This window comes from Botryllus schlosseri, chromosome 8, assembly GCF_051294905.1.
Source record: "Botryllus schlosseri isolate E-star chromosome 8, Bs_hap1, whole genome shotgun sequence".
Classification (NCBI taxonomy): Eukaryota; Metazoa; Chordata; class Ascidiacea; order Stolidobranchia; family Styelidae; genus Botryllus; species Botryllus schlosseri.
The window spans coordinates 7197128-7220974 of NC_137243.1; the positions used below are offsets into that span (position 1 = coordinate 7197128).

The following is a 23847-nucleotide window of genomic DNA, read 5'->3' on the forward strand; positions in this document are numbered from 1 at the left end:
GACACAAAGTGGATACTCCACGTTTTGTGACTTTAGTTTGATGTGCAAGATTAAACTATACAGTGTTTTACATCGTCAATTCGAGTATACAAACACGAATTCTTTTCCTGGCAATGCCAAAACTGTCAAAAATAATATCTGAAAAATGCCAAAAATAACACGACCTGCCTATTTCTGTCCATAACGATGCCAATCAACATTCAACACTTCATACTCCGCAAAAATTCCGATTGACACCATTCTGAGGGACAGCAAAATCAAGCCCGAGCGATAACACAAATATCTCGTTTTCTTAGTTGATAGTCAGATATTTTAGTAACTAATTAGGCCTATACTTTCCAGCCGATAGTCGAGCCCTTGCTAAAACTGCTCGCGATAAGTAATCTGACGCGTTCGTTTCTGGCCGTCAGCTTTCATCGCTTCAGTAGATCTTCGGAGTACATCGACACATACGAATTAGGTCGAAGTATGCAAAGAAGTGGCAACTTCCGTGTTGAATTTTGAACAACGGTGAGCTATGTACGTAGCCTACTAAGCTGTCTGATATAACACCACGAAAAATACGCGTACGCGTTCGTTGTCTGGGTTTATCCGAACCCTCGAATTGTCAATTATTTCTTTCACAAACTTTGAAAGAAAGTTGTTTGTTCAAGCAAGCCTTCGAAATGGCAAAATTTGATCTGAAATTTCGAATTTCCCCGTGTGTTATGAGTTATGACCTACTTACTCAAGATTTCAAGCTTGTCCATGTGCCGTTTTTGGAAGCATATAGACAGGCTTTTTGGAATTTGAGAATACCCCACGCGGAATATACAAAAAGTTTTACTTATATCCAAACAGAAAGGGCAACGACATTTGTGTAGCTGAATTCTGAAAGAAGACGTGGAATGGAAACATTTGACAATGAATTCGCTGCATATTAATACGAAAGGGCCACTAGCCTAAATCAGGGGGTCATAGGTAGCAAAATATAATTGGCAAATGACCAGCGATCAATACTCATTGACGTTCAGCCCACTACTCTGACGGATATAGTTTGTTTTTGACCGTTGCTCCCTGTCACAGATGGGAAAGCTATAGATGACCCGACGCTTGCACCGTCTGAAAAAAAATGTTTCAAGCCTGATAACGCAAGGAGATGTCACAAAAGAAACTATTCAGAGACTTCTAGGATAGCGTTACCATATTTCTATGAAGCAAATTCCGGACAATCTTTAGCGCCCACTAGCGGATTTTAAAATGAGGTGTAACACATTGACCGTCAATATGGCGTCACACTATAGCAAAGCATTGCCCATCGACTGTATGCACTATGCAGGAATGGAGTGGAACATAGGTCATGAATTGGGCCATCTGTAATGTGAGCTCTGCTGATTGCTACTTGCTAGGATCTGCAAATGATTGTGTTTGACAGCCCTGTCGGTGTGGCAGTCTATTTATGTGTTTTAATCAGGTCCGAAACATCATTTTTGCTGCCCCCTTCCGCCCAAAAAAGCACTGATCTTGAGCCCACCATGGGGTAGTAAGTTGTTGGGCACTTACTATATGCATTTGGCTGTAAAAATTTTATGTATGAATTCTGTCAATAATATTGATTCTTCCATATATTATAGGCTACTATAAAATACACCAGCAGTTTGCACATCCGGTGATTTCCAACCTTTTATGGTCGCGACCTCATTTCCGACTTGAAAATGTTCCGGGGCAAAGCTCGAAACTTGATAAGCTGATTACTAAAAAAATTCAGCTTGCCCAAACTTACTCACGGCCTAGCAAGCTGATTACGTCCAACATCATCTCGATCCCCAGATAAAGGCGAACGACCCCAAGATTTGGAACCACCGTCTGTGACTGAAGCATCCAATCGGCCTTAACCAACTCTATGAATATACCGTTGGCTTATAATTGCGATTGCAATCAGACTTCTTTCGGTAAATGATGGGTATTTATATTTATTTTGATAGCATCGTTTGGCGAGGGTGGTGCCTGGTGCCCATACTAATATCATTATACGTTGCATTAACTCGGGCGCGGCGCGAAGAACAATTTTGAATAGCATAAATCAGCTTTAAAATAATATTGTTTATGTTGATTTACGAAAAACTTTTGAGCCTGCTTCAAGCCTTCAAAATTCCGGACATTTAGGCATATTTTAGAAATTCCTCCCGGACGCAGATTTTTCAGTGAAATTCCGGACATGTCCGGGAAATTTCGGACGTATGGCAACCCTATTCTAGGAGTCTAGGTAATGTATAAGCTACATATCCATCTCATGACGTTTGCGATATTGAGAAAACATACCTATCCTTTACCAAATCGTTTAGTCTTTTCGGGCTTTTCAGAAATATCACGATATGGAATCGAACGCAAACCAGGCGCATTATACTCAACTCACATCCACTCGTTAGAAGGTTCTGTAGCTTTTCCAGCACTTGGTCAGCAACCTGGAAGGTTGTTGGCAGAAGTCCTATGAAGCCCGGAAATTGCTCCTGTAGGTCAGTCGGTATGACATCAGACATGGACGGCTCGGCGAGGATGTTTTTCGCTAACAACTGAACGGTGGTGTCGTGTTCGATGCTGAAGTTTTTGGAGACGAGGATGCGCCACCGCTCCGTCAATGTGTAGATGTCCTGTAAATACATATTTTAGCATGGTACAAAGTTAGTAGTACTTAAAGTAAAGATCAATGTACGGTATGCAGTTCAATATATATATAATATCCAAAGTGCTAGAATCGATTATTTATTTTAAATTGCTTACAATGCCGATCATGTGTAAATTGAGACATGTTAAATCAATCTTGAACATATGCTAGCATGTGATACTATATAGGCATATATTACATGGACATGCAATCATTGTTTGTTAGTTTAATGTAAAAATATTAACATAGGTCAGGTAGCGAATTTCTAGTTTCATCAGCTACTCATGTTCAATGACATGGAAGCTTCCGAGTCTATTGATATGATATGCACGACAAAATGCAGCGCTGCACATTATTAGGACCCTATTATTTGGCAACTTAATGCATATCAGATATTTTGTATAATTATATCCTAGATTCCATTCCGCATCGTTCTGCTTACTAATTTTACACTGGGACATTAGGTGATATAAATAAACGCATTCAATATGAAATTATCTCCAAAAGTCGTTACAAAAACAATAACAGACCTTTGTCATGAATAATTGGCGTGAATGAGCCACAGTCGGATTGGTGGTTAGCCTCGCGATAATTTTGTCCTGAACCAAATTGCGACAAGACGACAGCTCTGCCACAAGATCCGCAAAGTGAGCAAACGCCGACGCGAAATCTCGCTCTTCTTGTCTTCTTTTCTGAAAAAAAATCTAGTTAAAACACGAGTCGCAAATAACGTTACACCTTTACGTGCCTTCACGACAATCTCTTCGTCGTCTTGCGTGGTGACTAGATCGACGTTAGCGAACGCGATGTCGCTTGGGTAAAAAGAAAGGTTATTGTTCATTGTTGACAGGCTTCCGGCTACGTTTAGCCCGCGAGGTGTTGCCACCGCGCTGGAGTAACCTCCTCTCGAAATCAACGCTTTGTGAAGAGCTCTCAAAAGGCTGAGAATCGTGAGATTTGCGGTGCAATGCTTAATTACGCGATGATACCGAGAGTGAATACCTACCTAAGGGAAGTGCATTTAGGAGTGAGCTGCTCTCTCGTAACGGCGCCCAATATGCGGCGTTGCATGACGTTTCGAGCGCAACGAAGCATAAGGGTTAAATCGTGAGCCGCGAATTCGCACCATTCGTCTTCGCACATTCTGATTCGTTGACGGAGCGACAGTACTTCTTTGTGCAAAATCTAAAATTTGGTAACATCGTTTGGACTGCGGCGGTGTCATAGAGAGAAAACGCCTGTACCTTGTCGACCAAAGCTTTGTTGGCTTTCATCGGCCTTCCACCGAACACAACAGTTTTCGTAATCATTTCCGGTTCTACGTGTGCAGTTCCCGTTGGGAAGAAAGCGTCCAGATAAGAATGCGGCTGTTAATCGTTAATATTACGCCGTTAACATTCCTAATTCATCCGGGTGGTTAACAGCGCCATTTGTGCGCAATATTTCACGAATAGATGTGATATTGTCTATATGACGCCATAATCGCTTTACCAAACCGAATCTCTATATAAAAACGTGTTACCAGATCTCTCGGAGATGGCACTGGCAGTCTCATGTACTTCGTAACGGCAGCGAGCGCCTGCTTTTGAGGTCGCGTGAGACCGCTCGTGCTCCCAGTTACTCCGCCGGAGCCGGATGTCACGAAAAATCGGCCTGCGGTTGTGTAACACGCGCGTTATTATCGTGAAAGTTCAGCAACATATCTTTGGCACGCCCTTGCCTGTTTTTGTGTTCGGCATCGGTTTTCTTCTCAACAGACCGAGCGCTCGCCTGTATTCCTCTTCTGCGATGTAGACGCGTAGTTGCAACAGATCGACTGAGCAGCTATGACGCACGCGCTTGCTAACAAGTCCCGCTTGCATGCTTTCACGCAATTGTCCGCTCTGTAATAGATCCCAATGATAATAATCATTATATAGGCTTGACAATCACAAAATCGATCACAAAGGCGTGTCGTCTGTAACAAACAAAATGTTTCATCAAGTGAATAACTTTTCATTAGCGTTTTTTCTTCAATTTTACCGTCCTCAATCGTCACATAGCGATGTCGACATATTATGGGTATACCTGAAATGCCGTACCAAAAGCTTACGTTGAGTTGCAATTTTTGGCATTACTTCTGTAGGCTATACTTTACTTTAGTATGAGCAATGACTAGTTTGAGCACTTTTGCTGTAAATATAAATATCATACTATTCATACATACCTGGTACCATAGCCAAAGTTGCTCCACCGTTTCCGGATACAAACATTTGCACTGAACGACGAGCTCAGATCCGGTACTGTCCATGCTGTTCGTCAAAAGGTTTCCGTTGACAATTCTTTTAAACGCATTCTCCACGACAAGGCCCCGAATTCTTTCGATTCTTAAAATGAAGCATAATGATGCGGTGCCGTTGCGATGTAAATTGAAGGAACATTGTTGAAACCTGTCCACTGCTCGGCAGAGATCCCGTCCGTCTTGGGTGATGTAATTGAGAAAAACGCGCGCTGCCTTTTCCCTCATTTGATGAGGTGTAACGTGCAGACTAGATCCCCAAACGTCCGCCAGATGCGACGGCAGGACGACCTGATCCACCAGTATGTGAGCGGTTAATGAAGCTGTAAAACAAATAGCCAGTCTAAATCGTGACGTGCCTAACAAAATTGCATGGGTTTCTGTGCGACCAGTGTGAAACATGACAAAGACGATTTATATTTGAGCATAGCTAGACCCTATTCGAGATTCAAGTCAAGCCAAGGTATTTTGAAAAATCCCTCTAAAATGGATTAACGAAAAGATCAATGCGTGGACGTAGCCCAGATAACAGCAAAGTGATTTGAGTTGAATGAATGAGGAGATACCAGAAATACTTTTCCTACTATGTCCATACGAAAATCCAATTCCACATATCTAGTCTATAGGCGGCAGCATTGTGAGTGTTATAAAGGTTAATTCTTTGTACGCATATATATATGAACGTGAACACTCTAATAAAGTGCTCGTTAATAATAAACGACCATCCTTCATGTAACAAAAATCGATAGTACGGAAAATGGTCTAATTACGACGGAAAGTTGTATTTACACCACGTCTAAATATATCTGCGGTTTCGCGGAATAGGAAGCAAGAATGTTTGTTTAAAATCATTAAAATTGAAACGTCAGATATTTTTGTACATTTTAAGGTGTTTATCAAACAAATTTCTATTCTTAGCTCGGCTCAGCAACGGAAATGGTATACTGAGGCTTGTTTATCGCGGATACTCCTATAATCTCCGCAACGAGCCGTGATTTTAGCAACTAATAGTTTTCTCTGCTAAGAGTTCACACCACCAATATTTCGAACCTCCGCGTCTTCTTACAGTGTCCGTCCGCATCTTCCAAGCATCTCGCGTTGGAAATGATGTAGGGATGACGTTTTCCAATGAGGACTCCGCGTCTCGCGCACCACGAGATTTCAACGCATGATGCTGTAAATTTCCACCGTACACTTATTACGTTCAGTCGTAGCAAAAATATAGCTGTTTTTCCTTTTACTTTGTAGGGTACTATCCGATGCACCTAATAATGACGTATATTTTTGGGCATTTCCATCTCTACTAGAACTTACAGTTTTGGGGGTCAAAGTACATACTGGTCTTGGAAATTGTGATGCCCATTTGTAGCGGGACATGAGAATATACATATGTCTATTGTCTATCCAAGGATGTAGTCAGTTTCCACTATGTCACAATGAGTCTGTAACGTCATGACATTATTGTTAACTATCACTAGGTTTTCAAATGCGCCTTCTATATTGTTATCCTGCTTGCTACGCCTGTATGTGCCTAATGCCTATATCCATCCCAATTTTAAAACTTTGTATTATACTCAATATCATGTTAATTGTTAGGCGCTAAAAACCAGACATAATCCTCCAGTCTAGTCTATCAATAAAAATTTATAACCGATAGCACACGAGCACATGGAATTTAGGTAAAAGTCACAAATAATATTTTGCTGACCTTGTCTCTCGAGAAATTTTCTTCGTAACCTGGTGAAAGGTAACATTTTTCTTTCCTAGATTCGATCGACATCGACGCCCCCATGACAGCCATGTGGCCTATCCGCTTGTACGGGGGGTATGTGAACGGAGTTTGTGGCGGTGCCGGAGTACCCCACGTCATTTTCGGAAACATGTCCGCTTTTCCTATTAGATAAACACATCGGGAATGTAGATTTTGCAATGAAAAATCTTTAAATATTTCAATAACTCACTCTTTTGCGTGTCCACTCGGATCATCCATCTTTGTTGGAGCTCGTCAACAACCCGCGACAATCCGCACGACTGTAGACATCGCCAAAGTTTTCTCAGCAAATCCTGTGGGCGAACGGACGAGATCGCACAATGAGATCGAAAATTGATTTCGGGAATATCTAGCCTTATTTTAGGTATGCTTGACGTCGTTGCACATTACATAAGGTTAACTGTGAACCTCGATCCGTGCAACGAAGTGTGTACCTGTTCGCGTGGGTTGGACTAGATGTGGATTCGATTCGTAATTGCATCGCGTTGTTGTAAGCCAACAGAAATTTCAAAATTACATTTAGAACAAACGAACTGAGTTGGACGGATATTGGATAATCTACGTAGGCTTAAAGTAAAACTTCTGTAATATTTATTCTTCGAAAGTTTGGGAGGATAATAAATAATCTCGAATATTCAACGAACGTTGGGTTATGTGACATCAAAACCAGACGCGGTCAATAACGAAGTATATCTATTGCCTTCAATACTTACTCAAGTGAATATAATATTAGACTATACTTCCAAATTTAACAGTTTTCAGTTTTTGGCAGAACTCTTCCTGTAATACTTACCTTTATACTTATCTGCAAAACTCTACTTCTACCTGAGTACAAACGATGACTAGTTTGACCACTCTGTTGAAATCAAACAGTAATTTCAAACTTAATTTAGAAGGAAGGAACTTGAGTCACTTGTTGAATGCATGATTTACAAGAGCATGAAGTCAAAATTATGTTTGTTTTATCGGGAGGTGGGTAGAATAAGAAATAATAATCTCCAGCATTCAACGGACATAACATTTTGTGACATCACAACCAGAGGTGGTCATGGACGAAGTACTTCTACTTTTTCTAAGTACTCAAGTAGGCGTTGCCTGTATACTTGCACTTGACTCAAGCGGTTACGATTTAGACTACTACTTCTACTTAACAGTTTTCAATTGTTTATACAAAATTAGGTCTAGAATACTGCTTTTACTTACTTGGAATTTGCTACCGGTACATGTGCTGGAGTAGAAATTTACGACGTCATTTCTACTTCTACTTCAGAACCAACCATGACTGCTTTTATCACGTCTGATCACTGCCTGGATAGCGTCACACACTCAAAAGCTAACACCTCAGTGGTCGGGTGATTGTAATACCGATACATCTTCATTATATTAATAATCGCTGTTAACATTTTATCAGATACGTACTACAGTAGAATATGTCAGATTCAAAATGAAAGGCTTGTGATCTCATAAACATAAGGAGTATGAACCTCCAGTGTCACCCCCGTTTCATTCATTGCGACTTTGCTGTCTGTGATGACATCACCCGATTCCCAATTAACTCGCCGTCTAACTGCAGCTGAATTGGCGATGTTGTCCGCAAAGGTCTGAGCCGCAGAGTCATTCACCTATAGAAACCACAATAATTTGACGAAACCACTACTTACGGCGCAATAAACTGTTGATATAGGGTGATAGAATTGAAAAGTCAAGAACAGCAAGTCGGAATAGCTGCGTATAGACGAAAGGGATATACTGTATAGTGCAGTGGTTCTCAACCTTTTTTAGACACGCCGCCCTTTATGATAGTGAAAAATTTCGCGCCCCCTTCCCTTATCGTCATATCACAAAATCCAACCGGGATGCTAGCAACCCCAACATATTGTTTGATGGCATTAAAAGTTATGACTGTTGATAAGATAATTCAAAAATATGAAATTCGGTCTAGAGAAACACATGTGAATTGGAGGTAAATCGGGCAAAGCACGAAAAAAATTTCCAATTGACCGCTTCTTCGCGCCCCCCTTCAGATGCTTTCACGTCCCCCCAAGGGGGGCGCCCCCCCCCGGTTGAGAACCACTGGTAGTGTATAGAAAAGTATTGATGGACTCGATTGTTACTGCACGCCCGCTCCATTACAAACCTGAAGTGAAAGTGGTACAATGCCGCAAGCTTCTGCGCTATAACCGATAATACCTTTTTTTGGTATAATTATAGGATTATTTTATCCAACTCCTATATATTATGGGTGACTCCGCATTTTAGTGATATTGAGTCTCCCTGTGGATACCGATTAATGTCAGTTTAACGATTAAAAACATCGTTATTGTAGTACTTGCATAATTATTACCAGTACCTTCTGTATTTCATGGTTAACGAAATATACAACTATCACTGGATTTGTTGTTGTAATAAAAAAGAATAACTTTTCTGCGTACCCTACAGTCCAGATTATTGCAAAAACATAGGAACATATATCGCTTACCTCTACTGATGGTATTTGCACGATCGAACCGGCAGATACGCCGGGTAACTCTTCAAGAGCTCCTCCGCGGCTTTGCTGTTGAGGCCTCAAGGGCGGCGTCCCGGGGATATTGGACGCGACCGGTGGAAACAGTGAGTGTGAAGTCATTAGGGGAGGTGTTGCCTCGGGCATGATGGACTAAAATGTCGACACGGTGCTTAACAAATTAAAGAACAGCGAAATACGATGGAATGTACACTAACGTTTTTGTTGGATTCGCGTTGATGCTCTGCCATACTGATACCGACATCGTGGCTTTGAATCTCGCCTTCTGATGCCCTTACTGCGTGCTGATTGGACTTCGGTATCTGGGATACGATGATGCCATCTTTGCCTTCTTTTATACCAGGAAGGGAGGACGCGCGTGACTCAACAATCTGGTGAGACATTGAACAGTCAGTGCAGTGACGAATAAAGCAATTTGAACCGAAGAGAATGTAACGGCCAGGAATAGGACGATATGTCTAGGACAGTTAATATATGAAATTTATGTGGCGTCGCAACGTCAACAGCGTAATGCAGTGGTCAAGGTGTTCAGACTCTCAATATTCCCTCCCCTTAAATCAAGATATACTTGAGTGATCCCACTAGTTAATTCCTGGAAAGCATATGCGTAGAGGTGGTCACTGGTCAGTGAAGAAGTAGCCTACTTCTGCTTGTTCGGAGTAATTAAATACGTCTTGCCTATTTGCACTATGTACACTACTTAATCTTTTTAACCTCCTTAAATTTTTAATTTCACAAAGTCGTAAGTTTCTTTGGGGTATCTTTGCACAACTTTTATGCGCGGAATTGTCATATAACAACTCGGTTGAATAGCCCCATTCTCGCGGTAACTGAATTATTTTCGAAAATTGCACCAACTTGTAGTGCCATGATGTGTCATTTTGCGGTATTCATAAGATGCATTTCGAAATTTCGCAAGTAGAAACCAAAAATTAACTTCCAAAAGTATGCGACGACTCGACCAAATCTACTTCTGGAACTACCGCCTTGAATACTTTTCATACCTTCATTTTATACTTCCTCTTGAAGTTATTTTGACGTATCTTGTAAATCGCTCCTTCTATCTGTACTCGAGTAGGGATTTATGACGTTACTTCTAACGATTACCACAAACCACATCAGCGTGTACAACATTTTCGTACACTGCATGGCTTTTTATAGCATCATGTCCAATTGCTCATTTAATGTAGGCTACGCCTACAGAAAATACCATGCTGTAACTTTGTGTTGATTAGATGCAGGATGATATTTGGTGCCATGTGCATATAGGCCTACCTTATAAGCCTACTTCACATTCAGCGGTTTTTGAACCTGTCTGCTGCTAAATATTTGGACTACATACACCAACCTTGACATTTTGCTGCGACGGGGTTGTCCGTAGATTTGTATTAGCTGCATAAAACCACCAGGCTCTAATTGCTCGCTTTCTCTGTTCCAGAAAATTTACGACAGAGCCGCTATTCATCACAACTCCATTGGATGCGATGACACCGTGCTGTTCTTTTCGATGACGGTTTCTGAAAAACAAAGGAATGATCTGCGATGTGTTTGTACTAAAGAGCGTGTAATTCCCACAAGTATATAGTGCATCGTCCATCCATCAATTTATACGTCAAAATGCATTATGCTTTGATTCTTCACGCATAGGCTACAACGGATTTAGTTCATAACAAAAAGCACATACAAATTTCATTCAGTATTCCTTGTAGCAATTGGGATTACAGCATTTACCTATCATTTTCTGATAAAAGCTCGTCTATTTCTTTCGGTGGCATTCCTAAATAAGATAGAAGCGTGCGAATATCCTTTCTCCGTAGATGTAGGGATACATCGTACAAAAACTCATCGACGTCCAGCGTTTCTAAATAGGGTTAGAACCTCGCGATATCTCGGTAAGAAACGATGTCGAATCTGTTTTTCATCTCACCATTATCGAACATCAGCGGACGAGTTTGTGTCGAAGTCATTATTATCAGAACTCTGCTGTAATTAATAATTGTGGTACAGCACAGGTCGTTTGGTTTACATCGCTCGGCTTCGTGAATCTAACATGTAGCCTGGAACAAAAACCATATTGGCTTTATGTCTCAACTTCGTATTCATGATCCATATTCGATCATTCCAGCTATTTATTTTTTCCCGACACCTTATGTGATTTAATATTTGCTAATATCTATCTAAAGAGGTTCCACTAGCTGTATAAGAGAATCCATCGATCTCAATACGTCCCGAAACGCCGCGGCAAATTCCCTCGCTTGTGTATCCTTGATATCAAATTCCGTGACACGGGTTATTGAAAGGCTTCGCTTAACGTGTAATCTTTTGGGTCATTGTGATTTTATGTTTACATGAAAACTGGCAACATGGCTCGATCTCCGAATGAGTATTTAAAATTTAGGTGTCGATTCCATTTACAATCAAGCCTTCTGTATCATTGGTGCGCTGCTATCTGCACTGTGCTGTCCTTGAGATATGTTACCTTGCCAATCCTTCAATTAAGTGAAACCCACTGAGTTTCATGAAGTAACCGTAAATGTAATCGAAATAGTTTTAGGATCAATATGATAGGACCCATGTGTTATGTGTGATTAACGAATACCGAACCAAATATCAGTAGATATCGCATAAGGTCATTTCAATACTCATTATCTTACAACAACGCGCTGGATAATGTTGAGAATATTTTGAGAATCGTCGGAATATTAATTCCAAGACTATTACTCAAATTATTCTACGCAACATACACATTTCAGGTTTAGAAACTCAAGATGATCGATTTAAAAAGCAGGTGCTGATGTATGATGTTGGTATGAAATCGGATCGCTTAGTAGGGCGGGGCGTTGCTTATGTTCGGAGCCGGGGCGATTCAACAATACGCGAACCTATAACCTTCATACTTTGATCAGGAAGGCTACCGCAATTCGTGATGGCTTGGTCGTTCGCATGCTGTAAGCTTGTGGGTTTCCCACAGAACACCCTCTGGGCCTTTATTAACGCTTCCTGGTTTCAACCGATCGTGCACATACTTTGGATATTTACACTTCCGTACTATATACCCCACATTCCTTCAAATAATCCGGTCACATTTTGTCGGTAAAATATCCGCTGCTCTTACCAGAAAATAGCCGTATGGCATTTACCAAATGTGAAGTCAAATCGTGCATGCTGCTTGAACCAGCCGCCGTAATGGCGTATATTGCATAACCAATAACCATACTCATAGGCGCCGACTTTTATTTTTTTACGAGGTGGCGAAGTCTTGTGACGTCATAATTGTTCCCTATCGATGACGTCATCGTCGCACGAAAACGCACTTTACTGCATGCCGCTGGCCTACGTGCAGAGTTAAACCATTCGCGTGACGTTTTAATATCGGCCCTGCACTCATTAATATCAAACCATGCAGTCGAGTTATTAAATAGAATCTTAAAACGGTACGATCATTTGAAGTGTAACTGCGGCCTGCGCTACCAGGCCGTCCGACGGAATCTGCAGTTGCATCAATGTTATTCACGCGCAATGCCCAATGTGACTAACGAAATGCACTACGCCTTGCAAGTAACACACGACAACTCTCGAATACTTCAAGCAGACAATAATGATGATTACAAATGCGAAATCGCGCAGCCAATCAGTAATTGTCCTTTGCGGTTTCTTGCTTGGCGTTGACGGACTCGCATCGCCGCAATTGTTTGATGATTAAAATATTGATGCAGTTCTCGATTTAAGTTCGCGAAGCATTTCGGTAGTATATCGGTCAATTCGTAAATTTAATCTGCATGTCGACGGCCGCCAACGCATACTAATTGAATCACGTGTTGACGGCCGCACAAATTTCGTTCCACGGCCGCGGGTTCGCCACCCTTGGGCTAGAATTAATTTCACTTTCGGACGCATGCCGCGATCATACCAATAGAAATCCACTGTCTATCTTATGCGTAATAGTTTAATATTCGATAATGTTGTTCTCGATACGAGTACATCCAGCAATCAAGTTTATCGGAACGTAGAAGGTTCCCTGTTCAAACGAATTGAATAAAATCAGAATTTGTGCCACCCATAATCTTGTGATGCATCACGTTAATAATGAAAGGAAGACTGAAAAATGTCTTTGTGCGACAATTTCGGAGTACGAATGTATCAAGTATATAACAAAAAATATGGATGATGGCAAATGAGAAAGCGTAAAATCTAATCAGTATCGCCACGAATCGGTTTTGAGTGTGACACCGTATTGAGTAGCTTTCGTCGCGACAATTGCTTTCACATTATATCGGTGTTTAAGCTGTATTGCTGCATTTCCCGATTAATGTCACTGGCAAAGCCTTGTTAGAGAAACGATTCTGGGCAGAAATGAATTCCAATTTGCAGGCACACACCAACACACCCTCCAATTTCGCGCTCCGATTACCTATCACGAAGCTAGCTAGCCCATGAATGGTTTTGTAAACGAATATGGGTGCACATAATTTAGATTTCAGAAAAGCAGAACATAGAGGAGATCTAGGATGGTGCTTCTCAGCACACGCTAGGCGCGTAGCCAGTCGAAAAATTAGGGCGATTTGGATTTTTTCAAATTTACCAATATAGCATCAATTTAATTAGGGTCAAGTACAATGTGTAAATGGCGATCATATAATCTCTTCGAATCAACGATTTTAGGCGTATGATAAGCTTGCCAAAGAGTCCTGGAGTGCTGTCAATTAGCGAGTCACTGATCTCTGGTGAACAATTAAATACGCGCGCAAATCAAAATGTCCGAACTTCATTGCACCGATTGCAAACCTTTGTCGTATTTCAGAACTCGAGACATGCTACACATCTTCTGGTCGTTACGTTCAAGTATTAGCGGGAATCAATTTCGCACGTTAAAGTCTGTTTGCAGCGATTTGATGTCATTCAGTTTCGCGATGTCGCTTTTTAATCAATATGACATAAAAAAACGATCACTAGCGTAAACTCGACCGCATTGTCTCGAAACGAGCGAGAGATAGGAGCCAAAGCACGCTAGGGCCGAGACGCGATAGTTAGGCCATAGGCCAGCAATGATATCTTTCACTCCAGGCCTATTGCAGATGCTATTGTGTAGGCTAGCGATGATATCGTGCACACCAGGCCGAAGCCACCAATGCAGATTCGATTGCGCAGTTAAGCGACGATATAGTGTGAACTGGGCCTATTGCAGATGCGATTGTTGACGCCTGGGGAACCAGGTTTGATCGAGACGCGATAAATCATGGTAGCGACGACTGCCACGCGCACGGAAATGAATCACCTAATTTCGCGGCCATCTCAGCGGGAGATCGTCACTAATTGACAACACGGTTCTCGCAAATCCGCCGCGCGGAACATTCATTACACAATTATTGAATTGCAACTGAATATTAGAGTTAGAATGATCATTTCAAAATGACGGGGTTTCGCGTTTCAAATAGAAGTTCGACCCCCAAAACCCCCGTGGCTACGCGCCTGGCACACGCGCGTATCGAAATCGAAGACGTCTCTAACGAGGTCGCATCGATTCGCCTTATTACTAATTACTGGTCACAAATGACTTGGGCGTTTGAGCATTTTATATACGAGGTGGCCGCCACCTCGTAAATATGGTCACGAGGTGGCTGCGCCACCTCGTAACCTCGTAAGTCGGCGCCTATGACCACACTATACCAGTCTCCCCGAGTAGGCTCTGTGGTGGTGTGCAATGGGTCACTGTAATAGTTATTGTACATCGCAATTCGTACCATGAAATTATTTGTACCGTACTAATACGGCATTTTAAAATATCGTAACGGTACCGTAAAATTATCGTAGCGTAATTTCATACTTTTACTATACCATCCAATACATAATTGGATTGAACGAGCACATTGGCCCGTGTAGTAGCAAGGCGGCATGAAATTTCGAATGGATATTTCTTATTATATATATTACTGCAATACAATGATGATCGATACTGCCAAATCCTGAACAAGAAGAAAGGTGCGATACGTACGGTACGGTGAATTGAAAACCAATTCTGCTTAGTTTAATGCAAGGTGTCACGTTTGATTGCGTTTCCATGGGATAAGGAAAATATTTGATTCATGAATGCGTAATTGCGTAACCTTGAAATTTGGATGGAATTCATGCTGTGCAATGGCCATATCCTATTTATACAGCAACTGTCAGCACAAAACCAGCTCAAGATAATCTAAAGACATGTGTTGCCAACGGATGTACCGAATGAAACCGCAAGTGATCTAACATGATAAATTATGCACCAAGCTTTTACTTACCATCCTATTACTTGAGGTTATATTTATGCGTTGTTCAATGAATTATGGCAGGTCGGTCTTAGTATCGTCCGTGGGGAGATGGTGATATTTACGGGGTAACGATATTCGTACGTTACGGGGTATACTATACGTTTTTTAAAGGGATATGTTTATCGTAATTTCCTGCACAGGTCGGAGGGAATTCGGTATTTTGCTTGCAAACTTCCGATATATTGCATATTCCAGATATTGCAAACGGATCATAGTTAGGCCTACCTTTTATATGCAGTCTGGAATCCATATCGCTCATAAACTATATTTAAAAATTACAAATTCACATACCGAAAACTATTTCCGTACACTCCTATATATTGCGCCTGTACTTCTTCGAAATTGGAAGGCGCGTGTTAGGAAATTATGTCATGAAATGGAAACACGATCACGTGAACGTGACAATTAGATTTGTGGGGTCGCGTTGACGAAACAGATCTCCGGAGTAATGCTCTTCACGTTTATTATCCCTTTGAGGCTGGAGAAAGAGTAAATTCTCAGTTACGTAAGATACGGAAGACGAAAATCGAGACAGAATATATTTGCAGATTATATTAACTTGTTTATAAATGATACAAACCGGAGAGAACCGGGAGAACATTGCTGTCTACTTGAAAAAAATCCCAATAAAGATGTCGAAACTGTGGGATGCCAATGCTTCATAATATTTGATGTATATAAATCTATTCACTGCACAACTCGTACAGTGCACATACAATCCGGGGAGCACCCTGCTCCATGTGGAAAATGGCGAGAAGTAAAATCTTGAAATTACATGTACCGATGTAGAGATTATATTGTAGAATTGTGGTAAATGTTGAACAAGAGCTGCAACTAGGGTCCGGAAGTTATGGCGCATTTAATGATGGCGCATAGCTCTCAGAGATATTGAAGTTGGTAATGTTATCATGAATGAAAATCAATTGCAATATTATGATTAGTCAAGAGAAATATATATTCGTGGTGTTTGTTGTTCGCGATTCTACCGCCATCGTGTCCGGTGAACGGATACATAAAATATTATTTTTCCGTGAAAAGTGATTATTGATCTATGATCATGACCCGTTTGAATCTATATGTACGAAATACAACGTTTAAACATCGATTGAAAAGCTATGTATTCTCAAGTCCCGCTATAGCGCCTAGTCATAAGATTATATGGCCTAGCCTACTTCCAATAGCTAAATCATTCGGAGATGATACCGCGACCACAACCACGGATTCGTGCATCGCAAGAAAAAATAGAGAGAACGACGGTATTCGGCACCATGATTGACAGTCGTCAGCAATAAAATCAACTAGCTTTCGGGGATCTCACAAAACGTAGCATCGACCGTAGAAGCGCTTGAAGCGCCAAGTCGAAAAGATCGAATCGGATTAGATTTTGAATAGTAGATACATTACTTGCGAGGACTATACAGGATACGAACGTGTCGCAATGCAAACAAATTCGATGTTTTCATATTCGTCCTGTTGATGAAATTGATGGAATATATAAATCCTGTTACCAGCCTAGATTGTAGAACCACCACTGCATCTACTGCTGTCATGTGGATTAAAATAGCCTTTGTTCTTTGCTACTTTTTCATGTCATTCAATGGTTGTTCGTCAGCATCTAGGTAAGTTTTTTATTTATATTTTGCAACGCCTGGTAATATAATAGTAGTTTGATGACGGCTGCAAAAATATTTGGACTCAGTCTATGTGTAGGTGCATAATATAACCTCTTTAGACGGACTCCCTGGCGAAGGTGCAATGTGGACGTTGTGCGTTGTACAAGGGCGTAATCACAGGCGTAATCCGACGTTTAGAACCGCACTCGCAACAATATTTGAATTTTGGACATTGTGACGCCACTACGAAGTTTTTTTCGCGGCGGAAAAATCATTTGCACTCCAAGGTTTTCATAGCTAGACCTAATATGCTCTCAAGAGTCATTGGTACCCCGTTATAGTGGTTATACGATGTATTCTTCAGCGGCGAGAGCAACTACGATCTTTTTTATTATTATTATTTATTAATAAAATCATGTTATGGTGAATACAACAGCGTTGGTCTTTTACACCACAAACCAATATATTTCATCAATAACACAAGCTATAATTTGAAAATTGAGTATAAAACATTCACAGCAGTAGGCCTAAGTTAATTGTCAATAATTACAATGGTGAACACAATTTTTGTTGACTTTGATCAGACAATTGATTTTGACTAACTTTCGGTCGCTATGAATTGAAATTAGACTTCCGTTTTTCTCTATCACGTCAAGTTTTTGGGTTAGGCATCCACCACATTGTCTCATAATCCACATAAAAGTAGTACTACTTCTAATATGTTGTGTTTATTAAACGTTTCAAAAACCCCAAGCAGCGGAAAATAGATCAATAGACTTCAAATAAACATTCGCACTGCTTTACTTAGTCGATTTAAACGGACATTGCTTCTGCGGTACAAATAAAGTGCGAGATTCAGGGTCCAAATTTACACTAATAACTCATAAGTCCGTCGGTTGTCTCGTTTGATACCCGAGAAATAGTCAGCTAACATATGATATGTAAACTCCAATCTACTCTGGTATCTTATCCCCATCATCTTCAGATATTGAGGACACTTTCTCCTTGCCCATCGCTGACTATGCCAAGGTTTTCCAGGAAATTATTTAGATATTTTAGCTTTTCTGAATGTCTGCTATCCGACATAAACATAGGGCAGTGGCACATGTGTATCAGGGTTACATGTGTATCCTTATTGTCTGACCACTAAGAAAACACAATATTCGAAAGCTGACACATATGATCCAATCGTGCTTGTGATATTGCAACATTTCAATGTTTCTGTATTATTCTCAATATTTTATTTTTTATTCAAGTAGACTAACTGAGTGTGCAATTGTTACTGGACCTAAGACGTTGCCATTTTGACGAATGCCGCACTTTTTAGGATCTTTTCTGAGCTACCAATAGACATGTGTCCTTCCCTTGTGTTGTAAATCGGGATTCCTAACTCCTCCAGCAACCCATGGTAACAGTATCATGCCAATGCCAGTATCAGGGCAATAGACAAAGCAACCGAAAGTAGCCCTACGATAATAACGCCGTTTCTTATGATCGAAAGTGTGATATCTTCTCTCTCTTGACAAATAATATTTTCTCAATTCTCAAGGATGCTAAAAGTTTCGAATATTTTTCTTCCAAGTCCCAAAGCCTATGTCAGATCATTTAACTTAAGCTGATGGACTGCTCTACGTTCTGAATCATCTTCGATTACAAAATTTTCATCATTAGGCCTGCTATCCCTAAAATCTTCATCTTGATCCAAATTATACTGCGTATAGGAGTTTCAAGTTACACTTGATAAGCCGAATGGGATATTGGTACTACATAGCTGATAGCAAATCGTCGCAGTGGAATCAAAGTAGCTTATATCCAGTTTTCAAATTTTGAAGGTCCATTTTTAAAACTTGAAAAAAATCAACTTTTCGAAAATCTTGAATTTTTTCGGTGACATATTGGCCATATTTGTGTATGTCTCGGTTTTTCAAAGTTAACCGGACCTAATATATAGCTGAAAGAAGATGAAAACTTCACGTAAAGTTACTTTTCTCAAAATGTTTAAAATGGACATAAGCGATTCAACTGCGACGAAATGTAATGATTATTTTTCTTGCCATATCCTGCAGTTTGCATCCAATATGTGTATGAAATATCCTGGGATGAATGCATCCTTTAACGTCTAACCAAAAGTGGGTGAATGATCGATACCAGCACCTTTTTTCTTAAGAATTCAATTGACCCCTTGGCTACATAACATATTATATGATGAAAGTGAGGATATCTGCATGGTATGGAAAAAGTAATGTGGCTACATTCGTGAAAAATTGCATATTTTGGGCATATGTCGTATAGAGCAATAACTTGACGAGATAGAAGAAAACCAGCGGCATTTTTGAAATAAGCACACCAAATTTAGCCAGAAACAAGTGCAAAATCAAAGTCAACAAATTTTTCGCTCAAAATTGTTTCCCAGTGTTATATGCGTCGTCCTGATGAAGTTACAAAATCGATAACGTGTATTAAGATATAGGGGTCAGTTAGTAAGTTTTCCAAGTTGAATGGGATTCTCTGTCGCTGTGCATTATGCATTGGTTTTCAGTATCCGTCGGCTACTGCGATCTGCGTTTGGATCCTGTCCAGATAAGCACTATGCCCCAGAAAGTTGTTCCGTGTTGCACAAACTACAGATTGCTATATTTTACCACCTAACGCTTGACTAGTGATTACTACTTTGATTTCTCAAGTATAAAAAGCACACTTCATGTGTAGTGAAATAGCGTGTGGCCCGGCTAAATGTGAGACATGACTTTCAGGGTTGGACTACCTACAAGAGCAATCAGCACATATAGGCTCTTCAATCGCCAACACCTACACCTGAGCAACAGTAGGGTATAATTCGAAACATGACTGCCTATGTGGTCTTTGGAATGTTGGTACGGGATCATCAAAGCAAACACAGCGCATTTGAACATAAAATTATTCGATTGTCAGCGCTTTCCAAAGTATTTAGCGGCTAATTTAGATAGTGTGTTGATATTTGAATGAGCTATCATTGCCTCTTCTGGACAGTTCATAAATAAGTAATTTTAATGTGACGACGCACGAGGTAGCGGTTTTGTTTTGGAAACTACTCTTCAATTCAGCAAATGAATGAGAATTGCTTATAGATTGCGAAAATGCGTTCATCGAGCTCCTCCAAAATTTACCAACCACGTTGTTGTTGTTCCTTTTACACAGGCATCGAGAATTCGGTTCGTATGATTCAAACACACCGCCGCCTACGATAACTGACAAAGAGTATGCAGATTATATTGGGACTGGATACGGGAGTGTTGCGTCGCGTGAAAGGTTCGATCATTTTCAAGAATTGCTCACCGGAAGAAATTAATTATAATTAGGGTGATCCAAACCTTGGCCCGCGGGGCGCGATGACAGTTGCCGTTGCCATTTACCAGGCCACTCGTTGCGATTTACACGAAAATTTGCCAGCCCTCGTATACATCCTTACTGTAGCCTACTTGTGGGTGGAATAAATTAGGTCTCACCCGAGGAATATATTTTCACAAATAGATTTGTCACGGGACGCGGATTACATCACTGAAGCGTTGATGACTACTCCGACGGGGTGTGGCGAGATATCGTAGTGGTATAATCCACAGCTGCGACACCAATGGCTTGCTGGTTCAAGCCCGACCAATGTCGACTCCAGAATGTCTACCTAAGTGTTGGGGGCTTAGGCTACGCTCCTCCTCATAATCATATCCGTGTAAGCGGTGTCGTATAAAAGCCTAGAAGTGGGCCGTGCGACAAGTCGGCAGCTACGGAAAAAGAATGAAGAAAATTGCCCTGGTGTAGATGACCATAGTAGTCGACAAACACCATGAATACCGCAAACAACAACAACTGCTCCGAATGGTTAACTTTTCTTTAGTGCGCTTGTGAATGATCATGATCATTCGTGTTGATTAACATAACATAACATAACATGGTTGGGTTGTATTTTTTATCTGAACAAGTCACACACAATGTACAATGCGATAAGACGCAATGCGATGTCATGAACAGATAGGAGGATGTCGAACGACACGCATCAGTAGCGATCCTTTACTCTAACATCCACCTCGGCCTAGAGTGCCCGATGTCACAGCTCTTTTTCGATGTTGATCTCTTTTGAAGCCGCGACCCTTTCTACTAGTTCTTTCCATTCATTGTGACTTGTGAGTGCCTTCTTTCGTCGGGTCTTTGTCTGGGCTTTTTTGTCGCCGTAAGAACGGCAACGGCAGGGGAAGAGGAGCCCAGATAAACCTCCGACGGGAATCGAACCCGATCCGTCTGCGTGCTGGGCGCTTATCGTAACCACTACACTATCTGCTTCTTAACCCTTTTTCAGCCTGCGCCCCTTTCGAGAAATTTTCTTGGTCTGAATGGCGCCCCTATATTATAAGGGTTGTAGGCCTACTAAAGACTATATGCATGGTAAAACTGGAAGTTCTGTCATACGGGGTTTGGACTTGACCATAGGAAATGTTTCGCGCTTGAATCGTTACCGATTACCAACCAACTAATTAACGACCTAATTATTGTGCGTACTATTTTCATGACCATGTGAAGGACACAGTATAGCTACGCTCAGGAAGCAAGTACCCCACAATTTACATGAATTATTATAATAAGTACTGCAACCGTGAAAACATGGCATACGTCGCGCGAAGCGCGTTAAAAAATTCGGAGATTTGATAAATTTTGTCTAAATTAAATTTATAACGCTAACTCAGTAGTATGCAGAACAACAGTTCTACTATGGAACTATGCATCCATAGAAGAACTATACTACACCATCTATAGGCTACAGCTATACGCTATGCCTTTACGGCGCCCCAGCGCCCTCATATCTCCCCCTCGTGTCATCGCCCCCTTCAAAATCCGAATCGCCCCCTGGTACAAGGATAAAAACCACTAAATTAAAACATCGCGCTCGTGAAGTACTTGATTGGATTTCGATCTTATTCTGAAGCAATATTATTTGCCTTCGATGCTGTCGTTTATCTTAGACTTGGCCGTTTTTCAGCCGCAAAGGCATGCTGTCAGATACCACAGGTGTAGACGAACCGCAACGTTTTACCAATCCTTTCGACGATTACGGACAGACCTTAAAACGGCCGCGACGACACACAGACAGCATATATACCCATCAGTAAGTAGCACAGTGCAGAGCTCAATCTGTTTGATTGTTTGTTGTATTCATGGTGTTTGTCGACTACTATGGTCAATTGGTCATATAGCCAACACCAGGCCAATTTTCTTCATTTTTATTCCATATAGCTGCTGACTTGGTATGGCTCAATCTGAAGCCTTGATACAACTAGAGATGGTCAAAGTAGTCATCGTTGCTACTCAATTAGAAGTAACGCCGTAGATTTCTACTGAGTTAGAAGTAGAAATAGCAATTTCAAAGTCATATTCAAACCACTTCAAGTAGAACTAGAATATGATAATCTTAAATGTACTCAAGTAGTTTCGAAAAGTAGTAAATAAGTTGATGGCTCGCACACATCTAGCCTCTGATCAGAGGTGGGCACTATCGAGATAGCAGGGCGCATCTTCGCGAGTCGCGACTTAACAAAATGCCGATGACACTACAAACAGGTGCAACCTTCGAAAATATGTTCTTTGTTTAGTCACAGTGATACCAGGGCACTTTCGACTAGTTGTGACAATTTCACTCATAAAAGTGTTGCAAGCACACCCCAAAACTACACTCGATAGTGTCAAATGTAAAGACTTTTGCGTACAGACTGTTCAGTAATAGCGGCATTATAGTTTAAGAACATAAGAAAGTGAGTGCAGGCAAAACCTACACTCGAAAAAGGTTGAAGCACTCCATTACTGACTACCTTGACAAGATAGCATAATGGCGAATTGTCTGGCTTCGTGACCGGTAGGTCGTAGACGGTTCGATACCGACCGAGTCAGACCAAAGACCTGATTAGAAGGCCTATATGCTAACACTGGTATAAACTATAAAATAAACTATATCCTTTCCTTTCGTTCCTTCTGACCGCAATATTGGTAGCATCGTCTCATCGCGTCCATAATCCGCTTACAGGGCTAACATCGCACTTCGATTAAAAGCTGCGTCTCTCAAGAGAAGATTTCTGCACAGAATCCTCTCGCAAAATCAAAGGTAAACGGAACAGAAGACCAGGCTTTGGATTAGAAATTTGTAATCGATGAAGCTATATTTTTCAGGACTCCACTCTACATTCGACGGATGCTCGCGAAATTCAGACTTTCACGCAACTAACAGAGCATCATTTCCTTTCGGGCTGGGCACAATGATCGAGTACTCGAATCTTAATCGAGTATTAATTCTAACAGTCCGAATAGTGAGAGATGATTTTTTCTAGTACTGAATCATACGCGCCTTGCCAGTAAACGTTACAAGAACGTGATCCTGTGTAGCTCGTTTAGATTGTAAAATATCAGCAGTGACAAACGCTTTTGGACGCTATTCCACACACTAATGTCACATAAACCCAAACAATCGGTAACGGATACAGAACTGGTATAATATTCTTTCTGGTCGCATAGAAGGTGCATATTTTAACTTCATTTGTACATTGATACTCGACCCGAAGCCTAATACTTGATTCAGAATCGAGCCACCCAGGTACTCGATTTCGCCCAGCCCTAATCATTACACTCTTTTCTCATACTCGTTTCATGTTTACGTTTCTCTCGGATCTGCATATAAATATTTCTTACAAAAACC

At 41.0% G+C, this 23847-nt stretch overlaps 2 protein-coding genes across 3 annotated transcripts; one reads left to right on the plus strand and one right to left on the minus strand.

Moving 5' to 3' along the window:
- Positions 1-806: 806 nt before the first annotated feature.
- LOC145444083 (uncharacterized) lies at positions 807-11274 on the minus strand. The gene is made up of 19 exons (XM_080322004.1): positions 11145-11274; positions 10949-11078; positions 10566-10734; positions 9415-9588; positions 9173-9349; positions 8178-8315; positions 6884-6986; positions 6631-6815; positions 5973-6096; positions 5074-5245; positions 4851-5010; positions 4365-4527; positions 4167-4297; positions 3889-4011; positions 3651-3829; positions 3393-3585; positions 3175-3336; positions 2396-2630; positions 807-1101 (listed from the first exon to the last, which is right to left on the minus strand). Exons 1-19 carry the CDS (start codon positions 11182-11184, stop codon positions 1010-1012), a joined length of 2850 nt encoding a protein of 949 aa, XP_080178130.1. The 5' UTR covers positions 11185-11274; the 3' UTR covers positions 807-1009.
- A 5731-nt stretch (positions 11275-17005) lies between these two features.
- On the plus strand, positions 17006-23845 carry LOC145444098 (uncharacterized). Of its 2 annotated transcripts, none has more exons than XM_080322029.1 (5): positions 17006-17141; positions 20313-20423; positions 22144-22269; positions 23182-23259; positions 23312-23845. In XM_080322029.1, the coding sequence occupies exons 1-5, from the start codon at positions 17008-17010 to the stop codon at positions 23412-23414; spliced, it is 552 nt and encodes a 183-aa protein (XP_080178155.1). In that variant the 5' UTR covers positions 17006-17007; the 3' UTR covers positions 23415-23845. The 2 variants fall into 2 exon arrangements, with proteins under 2 accessions (XP_080178155.1, XP_080178156.1); XM_080322030.1 differs by having other exon boundaries at positions 23325-23845.
- The last annotated feature ends 2 nt before the right edge of the window (positions 23846-23847 follow it).